This window comes from Syngnathus acus, chromosome 15, assembly GCF_901709675.1.
Source record: "Syngnathus acus chromosome 15, fSynAcu1.2, whole genome shotgun sequence".
NCBI lineage: Eukaryota > Metazoa > Chordata > Actinopteri > Syngnathiformes > Syngnathidae > Syngnathus > Syngnathus acus.
This window is the reverse complement of record NC_051100.1, coordinates 13,357,100-13,374,435: the sequence shown is the minus strand read 5'-3', so window position 1 is coordinate 13,374,435 and position 17,336 is coordinate 13,357,100. Positions and strand designations below refer to the sequence as shown.

The window sequence follows — 17,336 nt, the reverse complement described above, 5'->3', positions numbered from 1 at the left end:
AACCTTTTTTAGTTCAGTCAAAATTATCAGTCATGTTTGTAAAATCACACATGTTGACGATCAATTGAAGACAATTGCAAACATCTGATTTTATTTTGGAACACAATCATTAATTTCTTTGCTAATTTTCTGACATGTGGACCAAACCAGGACCGGAATCGTAATACCGGTCAACACATTTTCACTAATTTCACATCTGCCCTTGTTTTGTTATCTAGCATGTGTTTTAGGTTAAGTTTTAATAATAATAATAGGCAACACGGTGGTCGACTAGTTAGCATGTCCGCCTCAGAGTTCAGAGGTTGTGGGTTTGATTCAGGGTACTCCGCTTTCCTCTCACATTCCAAAGACATGCACAGTAGGCCAATTGAGCGCTCCAATTTGTCCGTAGGTGCGAATTGTTGTTCATCGATGTGTGCTCTGCGATTGGCTGGCAACACCTTCAGGGTGTCCCCCGCCTAAAGACTGCTGGGATACGCTCCAGTATGCCCTCGAGAGGATGAAGCAATCCAGAAAATGAATGAATCATAATACTAATAATTTATCTACAATTTAATATGTAACAAAGTTCAGTTCTGGAAGGTCCCGAGGTGTTTGTGCGGGCCTCGCTTGAGCCGCGCCACCTCCTTGCCATGGAAGCCATCCCGGCAGAAGGGCGCCGCCTCCATTTGGAGAAGCTTTGTCTTCAGCTTCTCCACACTCCTTTCCAGCTTCTGCAGGTTGCCGCTGTCTCCGCCGGACTGCTGCAGATGCTCCCGAGACGTTCTTCGTCTTGCTCGGCTCTTCGCAGCGCCGCCCAGCCACCGGGACGGAGGCTTAACCGCTGAGGGCGCCTCCTCCGCATCTCCTGCGATGACCGGCTCAAAGTCAAGGGCCATGCATGCTTATGGCCCTCACACATAAATCCACTTCGGCAGCATGGCAAAAGCCAGAGTCAACAGCGAAAAGAGAAAGTCAGTGAAAAGTTAAAAGTCAAAGGTGATGGCAGTAGTAAAAATCAACATCAAAATAGTCAAAAAGTAAAAGTTGGAAAGTACGTATTTCCCTTCGAGACCACCCCAATCGCAAGCAAGTGTTGACGCTACTGTTTCATTTTCAAGTTTCAACCACCCTGGTGAGTATCAGCAACTTGCTAAATGGCCAGACGGACGCACGTCATATCCTAGCACTCTCTGCCTAAACCACCAGTCATGGGTGACAATAGTTTTGGGTTACAACCTTGAAACTATTGGCAGCGGGAAAAAAGGAAAAATCAGCTCTCCACTGAAGCCGCACTTTAGCGATGGGCGCAAGAATACAAGAATTTTACCTCTAGCGGCGCAATACGAATGCCCCCGGCCGTCCCTCTCAATCATGGCCCCAGTTCAGGAGGGAAAACCCACAAAATAGAACTGGGGTCCTATTCCATCATTCCTAGCTGCGGTATGCAAGGCGGCGCTGGCCTGCTTTGAACACTCTAATTTTTTCAAAGTAAACGCTTCGGGCCCCGGGCGGGACACCCAGTTAAGGGCATCCCGGGGGCGGACCGAGAGGCAGGGGCTGGGACAGACGGATGCAACCGCACATACTCTTACTACGTTGCATTTTTTGAAGACGTCAAATCACGTCCGAGACTTGTCAGAAGCCAAGCGTACCCGGCTCATTGCCTGTGTGGGCGGCCAGGTTGCGACCACCCAGCGTCTGCTCGAGCACCCTCAGGTGCTCTTTGAGTGCCGGGATGGAGTGCGCCTCCTGGTCCAGAACGGGCCACTCCAGGAACTCCAGGACCTCCTCGCCCAGCAGGGTCTCCAGGACCTCGCTGTGGCGGGTGGCGTCCTTCACCAGCGAGTTGAACGACGCTGACAGACGCTTCATCTCGGCCGACGCGCGTTTCATTTCCCCCCACAGCTTCCCATCGGACGCCTCTGGGGCGCCGTCCCGGGCCTCCGGCGGCCGCACGCTCGACTCCAGAGCCGTTGTCCGCCTCTGCTCTGACGTCATCCAGTCCTTCACCTGACAATTAGACAATTAGAGTACGTAAACCACAAAGGCCCCTTGAATGAATATAGTGTGGTTAAGCCATTGTGAAAGGACTTCCTTTAAGAGGAATCATTAAAAATATACTCAAGTGGAAAGGCAAATAGTAGAAGTCCTCTCATCCCACCAAGTAAAATGTAACACGATAATCAGTGCAACAAGCCGCCTGATGCGGCCTGAAAACGTTTCACAGCGGCCACAAGATGACAGCAAAGCAAGACATGCTCCACACGCACTGGCCACAGCGGAGGTCCGCTCCTTACGCCATACCTGCTGCAAGCTTCTCTGGAGCGCCTCCATGGCCGCCTCCCGGTCCTGCTCCTCCAGAGTCAGACGGTTCTCATTGGCCAGCTCTGTGGCATTGGTCACGCCCACCTCCAGCCGGGCCAGCACCTCGTCGAGATGCCCACAGTCACACTGGGACGGCGAAGGTGACGACGTGTTGTTCTTGTAGAGGAAGCTGTAGAGGTAGTCCACGTCCACGTCCATCTCGTGCAGCCGCCGGCCCTGCTGGCTCAGGTTGCCCGCCAGCTGCTCCACGCGCTCCAGCACCGCCACCTTGGCCGCCTCCACTTCCAGGCCTGTCTCCATGAACAGCACCTGGCCGGCGCGCGCCGTGCCCTCCAGGCGCTCGCCCAGCGCCCCGGCGTCACGGCGCAGCTGCTGGACGCCGCCCCGAGTCGCCGCCAGGTCCTCCGCCAGCTCGTCCACCTGAACGGGCAACACAAACGCCGTACTGCCTTGCGAACAGCAAAGACGAGAAGCCACGGCACGTTTGGAAAAACAATCAGCAAATCCAATTATGAAAGGAATCGTCAAAGGTCAGCAGCAGAAGCAGCCAAAAAGTATATGACAAAGAGTGAAGAAAAAAGAAGTCATAATGGTAAAAAAAAAGTGACAAAAAAGCAAGAATGGAGTCAAAAAAATCGAAAGACTCAACATTAACCACGTTTACAAATTCTAAAAGTCAAAAAGTAGATGAAAAGTGACTAGCTCGGGCTGTAGGTAGCGCCAAACACAGAAAGGAATGGGCGGCTAACCCTGACGGTGGTGTTGAGCACCATGTTGTCCAGACGCCCGATGGCCTCCCACACAGCTGACGTCTGCGATATTGCCAGCCGCACTTCCCCCAGGGGTGCCTCCACTTCGGCTTCTTGTTGCTCTCCCTGCTCTTGCCCCACCGCCTGGTCCAGCTTGAGCTCTGCCAAGGTGGTGTTCATGGCCTGCAGGCTGACCTGACGGCAACAAGTCCAAAAGTCATCGGTTTGAAAAGTCACAAATCCGGTTTGCAAAAGTTCAAGGCTCAAAACAAGACTCCCAAAAGTTGGAGAAAGGAAACGATACCATGAGGTAGCTCTTGACGTTGCTGATGTTGTGGTGCAGCATCGCCTGCTGGGAGCGCAGGGCGTTCTCCAGCCGCCTGTGCAGCATCGCCACCTGCTGGACGCTCTGCTCCACCCTGGCGTTCAGTCGTTGCTCGTAGTCAGCACGCTCAGCCCGCTCCCGGCGCCGGGCGGCCTCCAGCTCGGCCGCGTCTTGGGTCAGGTCGTCCAGCCGCCGGCCGAGCTGCTCCAGCGAGCGGTTGAAGAGCTGCAGGGAGGGCTGCAGCTGCAATGTCAGCAGCGCCACCATGTGGGGGAGAGCCACCTCTGCTGCGGGGACTGTGGAACCAGACGCTGGCTCCGCCTCCTCGTATGTGCCTGAAGAGCACACAAAAAGGCCTTGATTTAGAATATTTATTTTCATTATGATCTTGAGAAACGTTTTCCTCTTTCGTGATTTTTATTCTTTAAAAAAAAAAAAAAGACAATTTATACCCCTAGTTAAAAATCTGACAGATGGTGAGTAGCGATGAGAATCGGAAAGCGGTTCTGTTAGAGAGCCGCTTCGCAATAATTTGATTGTCCGCTTGCCTGACGAGCCACTCATTGATTCCTCTCATATTCCCGTGAAGTGCGCAAAAAAGCAACGAGCGCACCGGCACCTGGATTCGTCTATTTGTCAAATGAGAAGAGGACGTCAAGCAAACATTTGGTACATTCGCACTTACCGGGACGAAGGTGCTCTGGCTGCTTGGGTTCTCTAGCAGGTTGTGGCATGTGTTCCTGAGTCCAGACATGAACGGGACGCTGCGTGAGGTTGCCCTCCTCGACACGGACAGAATTCTGAGCAGGGTCCCTATCCTGGACCTGGACGGGATACTGTACATGGGAAGGCTGCTGTGTGGGGTCCTGATCTTGAACTTGGACAGGGTGCAAAACTTGGTTTGGATGCTGAGCGTGGTCCTGATGCGCAACATGTGCCTGATGGTCTCCATTTAGTCCGTGGGTGGGATCTTGAGCACGGTCCTGCCTTGGTCTGTAGGCGAGATCTTGAGCACGGTCCTGGTTTGGTCCGTAGACGGGATCTTGAGCGCTGTCTTGCTTTGGTCCATAGGCAGGATCTTGAGCGCTGTCGTGGTGTTGAGAGTGGGCCCGATTGTTTGCACGGACAGGAAGCTGAGCGTGACTGATGTTGACTGAGCCCTGGTGGTCGTTCTGCTGTCTGTTTGGGTCGCTGTGCTGTTGCTGGGGAAGTACGCCTGAAAGACAGATCCAGCTTATATGTGTGTACATTTTCTGTGTACCTATGGTTTACATTCTTCACATGCTATACGTATACTGAGGACATAATATGCTGCAGGCAGGAGTTGACCATAGTTTCGGAAACAGTCGGAGGTTTCATCCTACCCCAGGGTTAGGGTTCAGATTGTAGTACACTTTGTCGGCGGTTGTTCGAATCCCACTTGTGACATTGGCTTAAGGGAACGTCGATATTGTCGGGCAGTGGCACGGCAAGGGGAGGCTTTGAAGTGGACCTCAAACTGCAAAAGTGTGGACTTGCGGTTTAATGCTCAAGTCAACTCTTGAAAGCGACTTCCGGCATCGAATTCTTTGAGCGTGGGAGTACGGACAAGCATGTAATCACAAGTTTGAGATGCGAGTAGCCTGGCCTTGAGCAAGGTAAGATATCAGCAGGGATGCGCGCACGGTCCAAGGTGCTGTTTAGGTCAGAACCAAATGTTCAAGGCTGACTTTTTTTGGGAATGGAGGCTTTCACATTGAGAAACCACCCGCCCGTAATCGGGGTCTGAAAATAGTGCAGGATCAGGCTGGCCTTAACAGTGGGGAAAAAAAAAGCAAAATAACTTGCTCATGGAGTCACGCTGGCTGGATTTCATGACTTGGAGTTCCTCTGATTGTGTCCAGCGTCTCTGCAAAGGTTTGGGTCAGGAAGTGCTTTGAATTAGAGGTGTGGTGGGAGCGAGCGGGTCGCGTCGGGTTTCTTCTGACTTTCCAGCCATTTTCATTATTTCCCAAGCACAAGGCATCTAGCGAGAGGCGTGAACGCGAGAGAATTGCTCCTTTGTCCAAATGTAACGCGACCGCAATGGGTTACCGCCATGGGCAACCGCGATGAACGCCCGCGATAGGCAACCGAAACGAACGACCGAGATGAACGACCGCGACGGGCGATCGTGATTGGCGACCGCTCATCCATACCAGCAGCATGGGGAAAGGCGGCCGCTCTCCGGACTTCGGAGCTCGTCGAGTCGTTCTGTGCATCAGCCACTGTCAAAGACAAGTTGACATATTCCCATTTAGTTTGTTTCGAAATCTGGTCAACGTGTAAAAGCACAAACTAGACGTCCCAATCACATGAGCTAGCGAGCGCCCGAAATAAGTCCTGACAGGAAGTCACCTTTTTTGACATCCGGCTCCTTTTCAGGATATCCTTCTCCGGACTCCAAGCAAACATTACTCTTTCCCACAAAAGAAGGCTGTACGAAATTAAACTGCTACCAGATACGGATAGACTCAAGACTCAAGTCGGGGACAAAGAGAAAAGCAATAGAATTTAAAATAGAACCCAATGGATACAAACGCCCTCTTCAGAGAGACTTTTTTAGCCCCATGTTTTGACTGACCCATGCGTGTGTGCGTGTTTCGTGTCAACGTCACAGGCAGAAAATACATTTCCTTAAAAAATCAATTTTAATCGCCGAAAAAAGTGTACACGAGACGTTTTAGGTGAATAATAGTACCTTGATGGTAATGCTTTGACTTACTGCCTGCTAAAATACAGTATGGCGGCAAAATAGTATTGGACCAAATTGGTCCTCAAAGAGAACCTTGAGGAACCCCAAAGTTCATTTTCAACAATTTGACCGTTCGATTTTAAAACGTAAACGGTTCTCAAATGATGGAAAGGGACCCCAATCACCTCTAAAGGACATGAGTCGTACCCGTAATCGTGTTTTCAAACGGGCCCGTGTGGTTTGTCTCAGCCAATCACAGAGCACAAATCACAATAACAGCAGGTAATCGATATTGGACTCGGACAACCGCGCACATTGAAAAGATGTGACGCTTGACAGCTTGTTGCTATGACGATGATGCTACGGAAGAGAAGAAGTCACCCGTGTCGTCGCAGTTGTCTCCTCCGTGACCCGGACAACATCTCCACAACAGAGCCGTGGTCAGCTTCCGCTCCTGCTTGTAGAGCGGCCGAGTGGACAGCTTGTACCTGCGCACACGCACGCACAGCGAGAGCGTGGAGGAGCGCGAGTCTCTGCTGCCGAGGTTCGGGGCGCCGAGCCGCGGGCGCCTTGTGGTTGCGAGGCTTACATGACCAGATGACAGTCCGGTGTTCCGCTGGGACACGGACTTTGGGACTTGATGGTGTATTTCTCCGTCCCGCACGCCGCCGCCACTGTGACCATACGCTTCTGCACAAATGCACACCAGTTCCTGCAAAAGGCACACGTGAAAAACATTTGCGGGGGTTCATTGTGATTATGGCGGCAACACTCGGATCCAAACGCTGCATATAGTTTGAACAGCTTGGCTAAACGTGTCGAAACACGTGACTTCGGACTTTTATTCCTCCATTGTTTCTTGCGCTTCCTTTTGGAGGGGCATCACGGGGAGGAACAATCCCACACTCAAACCACTCGACAAAGGTTTTGATGGGTTCGGCAGAGTAGAAGCTGCCGCTTCAGTATTTCAAACGTTGCCATCATTCAAAGTCCGATGACTGAGAAAGCAGAGGAATGTCGTTGTTTACAATGTTGCTTTCCTGCAGAGATCAAGCGGGAGACAATTTCCTGTCATCTTCTAGTGGCTGAGTGGGTGTCAACCCTTTGGAAGCCAGCAAAAGCCACACAAAGAGTCCTTTGGGGTTTTCGTCCATTCCTCAAGGTTGGCGTGTCCTCCGCGAGGCACCGCCAAAACACGTCGGTCGCGGTGACATCCACTCTTGGTTTTTAGTCCAAACACCTGACGCAGCGTGACGCACACGTCAACACACGAGTGAGCGCCTCCCCTCCCTCCAATGACTGCAAACGTCATCAGTGTTTTGAGAAGAATGCAGGGGGCTTGTAGGCTCCATTCTCAATCGCACTTCTGCTATGGTTGGGGCTGAGCTGGAGACCAATCGAACCTGGACTGCTCCCACTCACATTCACCCCTCCGGATATATTTTGTTTTCAAGAACGCAAACATGCAATTTGCGCAAGGTGGGACGAGGAAAAATGAAAGGCTCCGCAACAGAATCGAACAGGGACTTGATAACTGTGAGGCAGACGTGCTCACCACTAGAGTGTCCAAGTTCAGGATCAAGTTGAGCCGAGGGTGGCGCTGGAGCACGATTTCGACCTGACGAACCCCTACGGCAAGAGCAGCTGCATCAAGCGCTGTGACGGGCGGGCCTGTCTAATACCCGGAGGGAGGCTCGTAAAGCCTCGCTGTGGGTGGCAATCGTGAGCGAGACGCTAGCAGTCAAAACACGCAAGGACTTCCTGCTTCCTCACAGTCGTGGCGCCACACGCTTGGAATGTCAGCAAACAACAACGCTCGGGTTCCAAGTTGCAAATTGGGCACGAAAGATTCATCACTAACAGCGTCGTCTCCTGGACAGTGCGAACAAAGGAACATCCTGATCGGATGCTGACAGACATCCCAAAGTCTATTGCGCAATCAACGGGCAGCAGTTCCCGGGGTTTGAAATGCACAACACCCTGAGGATGCTGTTGTCGACTCGATGGACTCACCCGCTTCGGGCTGGGTAGTTCCCTCCTATTGGGGGGGTCTCCTTGGTGGCACCTATGACGCTTACCGTGCCCCCCCGATCCCCTTGCTCGTCCTCCTCGCGCTCCACCTCGGGGTCTCGGGCCCTCACGTCGCCACGAGTGTTCAGCACAAAGGCCAGAAGCACAAGCAGAACCTTCACGGCTCTCATGACTGCTGCTTGAATGAGTGGGGGCTCGTGCGCCTGCCACCTTCTTTTAAAACCAAGGAGGAGGGGCAGCGGGATAGGCAGGAGAGGAGGGGGAGGTCACGCCCACACAGGAAGTGACATTATAAGAAATCTTATCGTGAGCTAACGTTCAAGACGTTCAAGTTTTAGCTTTGGAAGTTGAAGGTGACGAGACAAGATGCTGCTCTTGGCCAGTTGCGTTTGTGCCATCGTTGCAACTTCAGTTCCCATTAACAACAGTTTCATGTTTACAATGTTGAGATGGTGTCAAACTGGGGTCATTTCTTTGGTTCATTTGTGACTTGCTGCTCGACTAAAGATGATGCAAAAAATGAAAATGCCACAATGCAGTTGCATTTTCACAAGCCAGTCTACTGGTCCAAGTCAAGCGAGAACTTCTCCTGGTCTATTATGACCAAGGCAAATGACTCACGTTCTGGTGACGGCGCTCTCTCGAGGTGGGGAACACCCAAAGAAAGTTCTCAGAGGTCTTTGTATTCAAAGCTGTCACCTGATATCTGGAGGCATTTCCTCCTCCTGCTGCTCCTCAGCCTAACTCCTTGTTCCTTCCTCCTTGGAAACAAATCCATGGTCCTTTTTCTCTCCCTCCATCTTCATCCTCTTCCTGTCGTGCGATAAGGACGCAGGAAATCCACGAGGCCGCTTCCTGTCACGCTCTTGATGGAGAGAAGACATTGAAAGACAAGTTCAACATCCTTCATGCGATTGAGGAAGAAAAGTAGAACAACAAATTTGCTCACATTTCAACACAAAACATACGAGACAGTTCAAACCGTTTTGCTTCTCTGGCCAACATAAGAAAGATAAAGGATTGTTGGCAGCAATTGGAGTCCACAGTTAACGCATTGCTACCATGGCAACCAAAAAGGGTACTGCACCTTTTAAAATAGATCCCGATGTTGCGTTTTCAAAATCTGGCCAGGAGACGGCAGCACGTTCCCATACATTACGTCAGACAACGCGCCTGCTTGTTTGTTTGTTTGTTTGTTTGTTTATTTCGAACATTAAAGAAATACAAGAAAAAAAGTAAAAATACAGAAAAATGATAAGTCCATAGTACAATAGAACATAAAAAGAAAGAAAAAAAATGATATTGTGTTATAATTTTCCCTTTATCGTAAAATCATATTTGTTTAACAGGGAGTAGAAGGAAGCCTAAGCTTATCTGACTCTACCCCATGTAACTACATATTTCTGTTTGATTCTGTCAAAAATTTGACAATAATCAAATATATTAAAGAAAAAAAATATATATATATATTTTCTTTTTTTTTTAGACAAAGATTGAAGAACAACGGGGTAAAAGCAGCCACTATCGTGTATATTATACAACAGCGGTATTTATTAATCAGAGCGACATCCACATATTAATCCATTCGTCGGTACTTCCCACAGGATCATTCCCTGGTAGTGTAAAAGCTGGGGGAGGGAGTCGCTGATGGTGTAGGGGTACACTTGAGTGCCAACACCGTGAGTTCAATTCCCACATATGAATGTGAATGTTTGTGTGTGAGTGACGGTGTGAATGTGTGTGTGAATGAAGAAAGAAAAAAAAAGAAGCTGGGGGGATGGTTGTCCGTGTCTGCGCACTGAGACTGCGCAGAAGTGCATTCAACTTCTGGTCTGCTTCCGCGGTTGGAATCCAGCACTCTTTCTTCGGTGCACATCATAACAACAATTACAAGTAAGAAAGCAAAGCCTAATGATCAATTCTGCAAGTGCACAAAATATGATAGACTAAATGTTTCTATTTGCACGTTTTAAAATACCGTCGAATAAGTGAAAGCATAGTTGTGACAAACATGCCGATGACGTTATTTTAGAGGAGGGTAGGGTCCTTTTGGGTAAGCTAAGGTAAGATCAAACGTGCTCGTTGATCGGATGGTGTCATGCGAACAAATTTAAAATGTAAATGATGTGTTTCGTGGCCTCGGTTCTTTTCCTGTTTATTTTGCTGCTTAGCAGTCGTCCAAATGCAAAGAATGCGTCGGGCTCAAAGTTCTTTAAGTGAACTGGCGATACGCGCACTTAAACACTTTAATTTTATTTCTATATCATTCTGGGGTCAACTACTATTGCATTTATATGCACATTGTTTAGATAAAAAAAAGTTCAGATAAAAATACATTAAAAAAATAGATAAAAAAAACTGTCAAAACATTTTCGACCTGCAAACAAATAAATTGTGCCATTGTTACAAACAGTTTGTCACTTATTTGACGTTCTAATGCATAATCTGTTAAATTGATCGACAGTCATCTTTTTCTTATACAAAGAGTAGCAGTCACCATGACTCAGCAAATCTGGGCGTTGCTGGAATGGTTCTCTTTGAATGTAACATTTTAATTGTAATCAAGTGCACCTTTCAATATTTTTTCGGAGTTAAGTATATTTCTACAGCCCCATTTATTGTCAAAGTAGTTGTCAATTAAGTTGATAAACAATTAGTTTTCAATCAAACCATTTAACATCACCTTCAAACATTTTGCAAGTAGCAAGTTTTGCTGCGCCCACCCAATCAAAGGACAATAAAATGCTGGGATTACTTTGGATTTCACTGCAGCCGAACTAAAGGACAGGTGAATTGTTTTCATTCATTTGTCTTTCCTCATATCGACTTGACCAAGAAGATGTCCAGCAAGGTCGCCGTGGTAACGGGGGCCAACAAAGGCATCGGCAAGGCCATCGTGCAGGCGCTGTGCAAGGAATTCCAGGGAGACGTATACCTCACCGCCAGGGACGTGTACGTCTTTTCGCACGCCGCACATGTGGCCACCTCAACTTCAAAAATCATTTTGACCACCCCTTCTGGGCAGGGGGCGTGGGGAGGAGGCCACAGCATCCTTGAGAGCAGAGGGTTTGAAAGTCAACTTCCACCAGTTGGACATCAATGAAATCAGCAGCATCGCAAAGGCTGCCGACTTCTTCAAACAAAAGTACGGCGGCGTGGATGTGCTCGTCAACAACGCCGGCATCGCTTTTAAAGGTAACTTGTCGCAAAGAAACCTTGAAATTAATTTACAAAATTTGATGGTGACCCAAACCCGTGTGTACACACTTGCAAATATTTGCTGCTTGGTGAGATTCGGCCTTTCAGCACAAGGATTGTGGGTGCCGGTCTGAGCTCCACTCTCCTTGCTCTCGGTTCTAGTTCAAAACATTTCCCTCTAAAATCGGATCGATCGATTTTTTTTTTTTTTTTTTTTTCTCTCCCATCTTTTTGACCTGCGCGACTTGTAGTGCGAAAAATGCGGCCGTTGTCCGTTATGGGGCAACTCGCTAATTCTCACACAGTTTTGAAATGCCGTTTACCCAGTAAAGTACCAACTCTGTCTTTTTGTTGAGTGTTCCTTTTTGCCGTCCACATTCAGTGGCCGACCCGGCGCCGTTTGGCACGCAGGCCGAGGTGACGCTGCGGACCAACTACTTTGCCACACGGGACACGCTGACCCACTTCCTGCCGCTCATCAAATGCGGAGGTACGGAGCTGCACGCTTCTCTGAGCTCACATTGAAGGTCTGAGTTCCTTGGAACTCCACGCTGCTTCTGCCTTTTTCAGGCCGCGTAGTGAACGTGTCGAGCTTTGTGAGCGTGCGCAGCCTGCACAAGTGCAGCGAGGAGCTGCAGAAACGTTTCCGCAGCGACGACATCACCGAAGACGAGCTGACAACACTCATGACGCACTTCGTCGAGCTCGCCAAGGACGACCGGCACAAGCAGGCAGGATGGCCCGACACGGCCTACGGAGTCTCCAAGATCGGCGTGACGGTACTGCGCCCCGCCATTTGAAAGAGTTTTGGGGATTGGAATTTGGACAAAAATTTTGGGACACACAATAAAAACGGTGGGACACCTACAGGATGTGAATAGTGAAGAAAAGGTGGCGTGATGACAAAACTATTTGGACACATACAACGTAATAAAGGGCGGAGTAGCGTGGAGTGGAGACAAAAGTACTGGGACACTTGTGGTGAGATGTTAAGACAATGTCAGGGGAGACAGTAGTGGGACAGAAAATGTGTAAAAAAAAAAATGGTGGTAACAAAAGTATTGGGAATCAAGGGGAACAGAAAATGGGAACCAAAAGAGTTGAGACGCAGTCAATGAAAATGCGTCCTATAATCAAAATTTGTCAGGTGAAGTGAAGAAAAACAAGAAGTTTGGACAAAAGCATGGAGACATGCGCACAAAACGTGTAAGTGGGGTATCGGACATAAGTAATGAGACACCTAGTGAAAAGAGGACAAAACGTATTCGGGCTCATTAGAACTCAATGGAAGGGGGAAAACAGGGTTTCTACAAAGGTATTGGGACGTATGCAGGAAGTGAAGGGTGGGTAAGGAAAATGATGACAGAAGTCTGGGGAGTAAAGAAAGGAGGCTTTGGTCAAAAGTATTTGGACTGTTGTAGGGATACCTCACGTGTAATACCTCAACGGGTTCTTGACTGGTGATGTTTTGTTGTCTTGTTTTTCTGCATGTTTGCTCAGACTCTGTCCATGATCCACGCGAGACGTCTGTCCAAAGAGAGAGCAAACGATCAGGTAACGAGCACGCGTGAGCAAGACTGTCAGAACGCCTCTTGACGAACGCTTCTGTTCAGATCCTGGTAAACGCGTGCTGCCCCGGCTGGGTGCGCACCGACATGGCGGGCTCCAAAGCCCCCAAGTCTCCTGAAGAAGGCGCTGAGACGCCAGTCTTCTTGGCTCTGCTTCCCGTCGGAGCTTTGGAGCCTCACGGCAAGTTTGTGTCGGACAAGACGATCCAGACCTGGTGAAGTCCGCCGTGTCACCGTCTGGAAAACAAAACGCTACTCTGAACAGTTACAAGGGAATAATCAATAAATGTGAAACAAGAACGTCCGATGTGCGAAACGTGGCAAGACCCTAACACCGTCTTGCGTGAATAAAGACAAGAATGATTTGAAGCAACCTTTGTGAGTTGATGAAGCAGTGCAAACACCGATTTCTTGTTTGACAACATTTCACAGCTCAATACAAAAATGCCAGCAATATGGTCAAAAGTCAAATCAGCTACGTTGAGTTCTAGTGACACTCGGTGGTCATTGCGGGTATTTCATTTAAAATAAGATGCCTTGCCACGGCGGACGTGTGTAAAGCGCATCTGCCCATCTGGATAATCCTAATTGGTCAGCATGAGCGACGGAATAATCCTGCAAAATGCAAAACGACTGCCAGCCAACACAAAGTGACCATTCCAGCAGCACAGCAACACTCAATCGCTGCTCCATGCACGCACGCACTCGCTGGCTCACTCAACCGCCCACGTGCCAGTGCGAGGATGTTTGATGTCACTGACACTATCTGACCTCGACATCATGTGTGGGGCAGAGAATCACATTCCAAAACTACGGACCTAACCCATTGTGCAGAGAAATCAAATCTATTAACATTTGCGCATGTCAGTCAAAGTGAAGGCTCAATCAATGCGAGCGGTCACCCAGACGATTGTATTAACGCTACCTATGATTACATATCGACATTTTGATACAAGACGTGTTTGTATAATAACAAAAGCGCAAAACCTTAAGAGCAACCTTCCAGTCCCTACATGTCTGTCTTTTGCTGAGGAAACAAGTTTTATTAGGCCAGCGTAAGAACAAAGCCTCTTACAAAAAGAACAACGTGAGATAAATCAAACATTTTGTTGAGCAGCTGCAGTTTGTGGTGACCGCCAGATGTTAGGAGAGCAGCGTTCAAGCACAGCGATGTCACGACCCGCACCCGATGCGGATTTCTCGCCTGTTAGGATTCTCATTCCAAAGAAATGCAGTGGCGTAAAGTCCAAAGACTGTTCCAACGACTAAAACTAAAACAACTTGTTTGGCCGCACTTATTTCATGGCGCCTTAGTAAGCTCAAAAACAAAATTGGCAAAGTTAACTAACTAATTAATTAATTAGAGGGCTTGTGCGTGCAAGTCAAGTCTGTGTCGGACATCTTGGAAATTCAAAAGTGTCTTTGCTGTGGCGTGCAAATGTGTCTTTTTGGAGACGATGACGCGTCGCGGCGAGTCCTTTCTACCCACGGCAAGCTTCACATAACCCGAGTCTTGTAATTGGAGCGCCGCGGCGCCACTGAATGTCATCAAATGCCAGCAGCCTATAAATAGCCTTTCATTAGCAAGCCCGACCAAGAGACCACGACGTCGGCGCAAAACGTTCACAAAGTATTCTTGACGCCACGAGATCGTCGCACGGCCTTGGAAGCTAGCAAGGAAGTCACTGGTGACACCTCGAGAAGCTGCTCCATCCTTTTAACCTTCGTCTTGTGAGCAGAAACAGAAATGAGCTGCAGTGGCCACATTGTCATGAACAAAATCACTCGGCGGCATCCTGAAAAGTCGAAAAAAAATATCCCCCAAAACCTGTCTTAGCAATTGAGTGCATCTGCACAAACAGCTTGAAGAATTCAAGAATTGGTCCATTATAATTCCAGGGCTCTTACCTTGTCAATCTTGCGCAAGGGCTTTCTCTCTGGTTTGCACGGCCGACATGAAACTGCTTCATCCGCGCCACACAGAACCTGATAAGAGAAAGGTCTTTCGCAGCGCGTCTTGCAGCCAAACAAACAAAACAAGCAACGTGCCACCCTTGCCTCGACACCGAGCGGCTCTCGCAATTCACATTTGCAAAGGAGCAAATTTTCACGTTTGCGTCATTGTCATTTGATGCCATCACGTGGCCCCAAAAGTTAAATTTGCGCCCGGCGTCAGCACACAATTACAAACGCACAACAAAGTCCCCAAATTGAACAGCAAGTCAAGGGCTTCTTTTTTTGGGGGGGGGTCTTATCGTGCGAGACGGGGATGCAGCTTGGGGGACGGTCTCCGTTGCGTAGACACACAGAGTGCGCGGCGAGGCACGGTGAGGATACAACATAGAGACATTTATTTCTTTTTTCAACAGCCAGCCCGCGCGGTGGCGCCACTCGTCAAATCAGATGAGAATCAATCAGATGAGCGCTTCCTTCTCTCCTTGTGTCCTTCCCTCCTTGTGTCCTATACTCTTTTTTGGTTCCTGTGCACGCCGTAGTGACCATTGGCAACTTTTGAAAAAACAACGGGGAGCGCGTGAGAACACACGCACGCACACACGCGCACTCACACTGTGGTTCTTGGCTGACAAGTCGTCAACACCGTGGCCATCTTGGCGTTGACGAACACAAAGCGAGTGTGACGGCGTTCGTCATACAAAAACAAGGGGAAAAAGAAGAAAAAGACGTACATCATTTCTGTTCTTCAACTTGGTCACTTTTAGAATTCCATATATTTATATCCATATATCATGTTTATATATATTCATATATTCTTTGTACAGTGAAAACCACCATGGAGCGACGGGCTATTTGGTATCTTTTTTGTCGTGTTTTAGAAATAAATGAATTTCCATTTTTTTCATTTCCATTGTGGCCATTTTGTGCGTGGCTAGAACCGGACAATGATTTTTCTTTTGTCCAACGAGAGCGTCTTTTGAGGTCTGATTATTGGTCTGGCTCTCGTAGTAAGTGAGTGTGCGTGGCCTTACCGGCTCCGCCCACGCCAAGGTTGAGGAAACAAACAGTTTGTCTGGCCTGCGCCACCAGCGGGCCGCCACATGGGACGCCGCAGCCTTCCTCGTGCCGCCTCCGCGCTGAGGCCCGGAGATGCTCCTGCGCTTTGTGCAGCAGCAGCCACGCCACCTGCTGCTCTTCGCCTTGTCGCCGCCGCTGACACGGCGCCGGGGATCGCTGGCCGGTGTCTTCTCGGCGGGGTGCGGTGCCGTTTGATGACATCGTGGTTTGCATACAGAAAACCTCATCATCGTGGCGACCCTGGAGGGACGGCTCGATGGGGACACGGTCCGAGCGGTGGGTCGGGCTTCGCGGCATGCCGTCGGGAGGCGAGCGCGCAGTGACGGCAGATTGCATATTTAGCGGGCAACTGGAGAGAAAACAAGAAAAGAAGTCAGTTAAACTAAGCGACGCCTCCAAGGAGCCCTTCAACTCCTGGCACTGAGGAACTAGGGCAAAGATCAAAGCTTGAAAAGTGAAAATCAAACATTGAAAGGGTTGAGGAGCCAGGAGCGACGAGCATATATCCAATGGGGTGGAGAAGCAAAGAGAGAGGCAAAAAGACAGAGGAGGAGCAAGAAGCCAGGAACAAATGTTCGGGAACGACTTTTGAGTCGTGGCTATCGAGGAGCGCGGCTGGTGCAGCAAAGTCAGGGAAAGGGGACAGGAAATTCAAAGAATAAGAGCAGAAAGAAGGAAACTAAGGAAACTGTGGCTCAAGGATTGAGGCTCAAGGTGCAACGATCCTGTCTGGATCAAAGCGCAAATATCCAGGTGGAAAGCTGGTGGAGCACGGAGCAGTTATTGAGCGCCGAGGAAGACAGACAACAAAGACATCGCTAATAAGGTGCAAGGCTCACGGACTGCAAAACCCTGTGGAGTACAAAGACTGAGGAACAAGGATGGCTGAGAGAGACTATCCGGTATGGCAATGATCCCCAACCTTTTTCGCACCACGGACAGGATTTTTGTCAGGCAATATTTTCACGGATCAGTGTTTAATGACGTCACGATTTCTCAAAACAATTCTAGAAAATACAAATCAAAATTAAATGTTGAAAGCATCAATAAATCAAATAATCACCGACTGCATATTCTTTTTAGAAGTATTCTTCGCAAAAATCGTCCGTGTTTGAACTACGATCCCATTCCCTGGGAGTCGCTGATAGTGTAGGGGTACACTTGCCTGTCTTGCGTGCCGACACCGTGAGTTCGATTCCCGCACACAACTGTGTGAATGTGTGTGACAAAAAAACAGAAACTATCCCATTTCAGCAAAGCAGACCAACCACAATCTTAAATGTCGCCGCAATTTCAGCCAATCATACAGCGTGGCATCTTCAGAAGTGTCAGGGAGCCGATCTGAACACCGAGTGAATGTGGTGCCGCCACCCTCTACGCTCCTACCCTCACCTACGGTCACGAGCTATGGG

General features: G+C 49.1%; 3 protein-coding genes across 13 annotated transcripts in view; 1 reads left to right on the top strand and 2 right to left on the bottom strand.

Annotated features, from left to right (window-relative positions):
- Positions 1-67: 67 nt before the first annotated feature.
- LOC119134892 (multimerin-2-like) lies at positions 68-9,302 on the bottom strand. Of its 3 annotated transcripts, XM_037272105.1 has the most exons (11): positions 9,213-9,302; positions 8,825-8,990; positions 6,684-6,806; positions 6,476-6,582; positions 5,559-5,627; positions 4,067-4,597; positions 3,361-3,716; positions 3,057-3,251; positions 2,287-2,727; positions 1,635-1,992; positions 68-847 (listed from the first exon to the last, which is right to left on the bottom strand). In XM_037272105.1, exons 2-11 carry the CDS (start codon positions 8,839-8,841, stop codon positions 570-572), a joined length of 2,475 nt encoding a protein of 824 aa, XP_037128000.1. In that variant the 5' UTR covers positions 8,842-8,990; positions 9,213-9,302; the 3' UTR covers positions 68-569. The 3 variants fall into 3 exon arrangements, with proteins under 3 accessions (XP_037128000.1, XP_037127999.1, XP_037128001.1); XM_037272104.1 differs by lacking the exons at positions 8,825-8,990; positions 9,213-9,302 and adding an exon at positions 8,108-8,769; XM_037272106.1 differs by lacking the exons at positions 1,635-1,992; positions 8,825-8,990; positions 9,213-9,302 and adding an exon at positions 8,108-8,771.
- Positions 9,303-9,621: 319 nt separating this feature from the next.
- Positions 9,622-13,260, top strand: LOC119134932 (carbonyl reductase [NADPH] 1-like). Of its 4 annotated transcripts, none has more exons than XM_037272190.1 (7): positions 9,622-10,018; positions 10,962-11,077; positions 11,151-11,320; positions 11,706-11,813; positions 11,894-12,102; positions 12,824-12,877; positions 12,937-13,260. In XM_037272190.1, the coding sequence occupies exons 2-7, from the start codon at positions 10,965-10,967 to the stop codon at positions 13,108-13,110; spliced, it is 828 nt and encodes a 275-aa protein (XP_037128085.1). In that variant the 5' UTR covers positions 9,622-10,018; positions 10,962-10,964; the 3' UTR covers positions 13,111-13,260. The 4 variants fall into 4 exon arrangements, with proteins under 4 accessions (XP_037128085.1, XP_037128086.1, XP_037128084.1 ...); XM_037272191.1 differs by having other exon boundaries at positions 10,951-11,077; XM_037272189.1 differs by having other exon boundaries at positions 9,623-10,018; positions 10,965-11,077.
- Positions 13,261-15,219: 1,959 nt separating this feature from the next.
- Positions 15,220-17,336, bottom strand: part of LOC119134898 (pro-neuregulin-3, membrane-bound isoform) — a 133,295-nt gene continuing 131,178 nt past the window's right edge. For 5 of the 6 annotated variants that reach the window (XM_037272126.1, XM_037272124.1, XM_037272127.1 and 2 more), the window contains 2 exons: positions 15,879-16,273; positions 15,220-15,499 (listed from right to left, as the gene is read on the bottom strand). In XM_037272126.1, the coding sequence (XP_037128021.1) occupies positions 15,306-15,499; positions 15,879-16,273 (589 nt within the window). In that variant the 3' untranslated portion in view covers positions 15,220-15,305. Of the gene's footprint in view, positions 15,500-15,878; positions 16,274-17,336 lie in introns of those variants that run through there. The other variant, XR_005100422.1, reaches the window with a different exon arrangement.

What these genes read in the sequence shown, in the direction of transcription:
- LOC119134892 (XM_037272104.1), bottom strand. Translation starts at nt 8,295, where the DNA reads ATGAGAGCCGTGAAGGTTCTGCTTGTGCTTCTGGCCTTTGTGCTGAAC. An exon ending in CCGGACTGTCATCTGGTCAT is followed by an intron (nt 6,583 to 6,683) that starts GTAAGCCTCGCA and finishes GCGTGTGCGCAG; the next exon opens with GTACAAGCTGTCCACTCGGC. An exon ending in ACGTCAAGAGCTACCTCATG is followed by an intron (nt 3,252 to 3,360) that starts GTATCGTTTCCT and finishes TGTTGCCGTCAG; the next exon opens with GTCAGCCTGCAGGCCATGAA.
- LOC119134932 (XM_037272190.1), top strand. Translation starts at nt 10,965, where the DNA reads ATGTCCAGCAAGGTCGCCGTGGTAACGGGGGCCAACAAAGGCATCGGC. An exon ending in TACCTCACCGCCAGGGACGT is followed by an intron (nt 11,078 to 11,150) that starts GTACGTCTTTTC and finishes CCTTCTGGGCAG; the next exon opens with GGGGCGTGGGGAGGAGGCCA. An exon ending in GCCGCTCATCAAATGCGGAG is followed by an intron (nt 11,814 to 11,893) that starts GTACGGAGCTGC and finishes TGCCTTTTTCAG; the next exon opens with GCCGCGTAGTGAACGTGTCG.